The 881-nt window shown below is 37.8% G+C and overlaps 1 protein-coding gene across 4 annotated transcripts in view; it reads left to right on the top strand.

Moving 5' to 3' along the window:
- Nucleotides 1–881, top strand: part of LOC107556072 (VPS10 domain-containing receptor SorCS2-like) — a 185,466-nt gene that overhangs the window by 183,430 nt on the left and 1,155 nt on the right. For 2 of the 4 annotated variants that reach the window (XM_016239069.1, XM_016239068.1), the window contains one exon: nucleotides 376–521. In XM_016239069.1, the coding sequence (XP_016094555.1) occupies nucleotides 376–521 (146 nt within the window). Of the gene's footprint in view, nucleotides 1–300; nucleotides 522–881 lie in introns of all 4 variants that reach the window. The other 2 variants (XM_016239067.1, XM_016239066.1) reach the window with 1 other exon arrangement.

Below are 881 nucleotides of genomic sequence, written 5' to 3'. Positions count from 1 at the left end.
TTCATGTTTTTAGGAGACTTCCCTGTCATTCCTGGGTGGCTTATTAGAAAAAAAAATTAATTACTCAACCTATTTCCAAATGAATAACATGCACAGCACACTCATTCTGTCTGAATTGCATGGTATTCACGTGTATGCAGGAACCACAGATTTTCTTAGAAAAAACTGTAATCTTTTGATAATGCTATTGATATTCACTGTCCCGTCATACCCCATCACCGATGAATGCATGTTCAGTCCCCACATGTCTAATTGACAGCCAGGTTATATAACAGAACATGAACTACAAAACTGTGACAGGAAAAACTACAAAAACCATGGTTCCTTGCTGAGGCCAGAGGAGAGCAGCCTAACGCGTCCCTGGCTGCGTTTCAGAAAACTGCCAGGACGAAACGTCTATGCCCAGATGCACAATGAGAAGGAGCAGGAAATGACCAGCCCTGTCAATCACAGTGAGGACACGCAGAATATCATTCAAGGCGAGGAGTTCATTGACGACGACCTTGACTCACAGACACTAGGTAAGGCTGGAGGTAGAAGCCAATTCAGTTACTCTAGACTAACCAGAAAAGAAAAGTTATGATCAGTCACTCTAACATCAGTTTACTACTAATTCAGAAATGGGGTTTATTATTTGATTTTTTAAATCACAGTTTAGTTTGAGGACCAATTCTTACTATTAACTAACTATTAACTCTTGCTTTTGCCTCAGTAAACTCCTAATTTGCTGCTTATTTATAGTTAATAAGGTAGTCCTTAAGTTTATGTATGGAGTATGATTAAGGGATCTAAAATAAGGTCATACAGAATAAGGCATTAATATGTGCTTTATAAAAACTAATAAACAATCAATATGCTAGTAATATGCATGCTAATAAGCA

This window comes from Sinocyclocheilus grahami, unplaced genomic scaffold, assembly GCF_001515645.1.
Source record: "Sinocyclocheilus grahami isolate Dianchi unplaced genomic scaffold, SAMN03320097.WGS_v1.1 scaffold554.1, whole genome shotgun sequence".
NCBI classification, from domain to species: Eukaryota; Metazoa; Chordata; class Actinopteri; order Cypriniformes; family Cyprinidae; genus Sinocyclocheilus; species Sinocyclocheilus grahami.
This window is presented reverse-complemented; position numbering and strand designations above follow the sequence as displayed.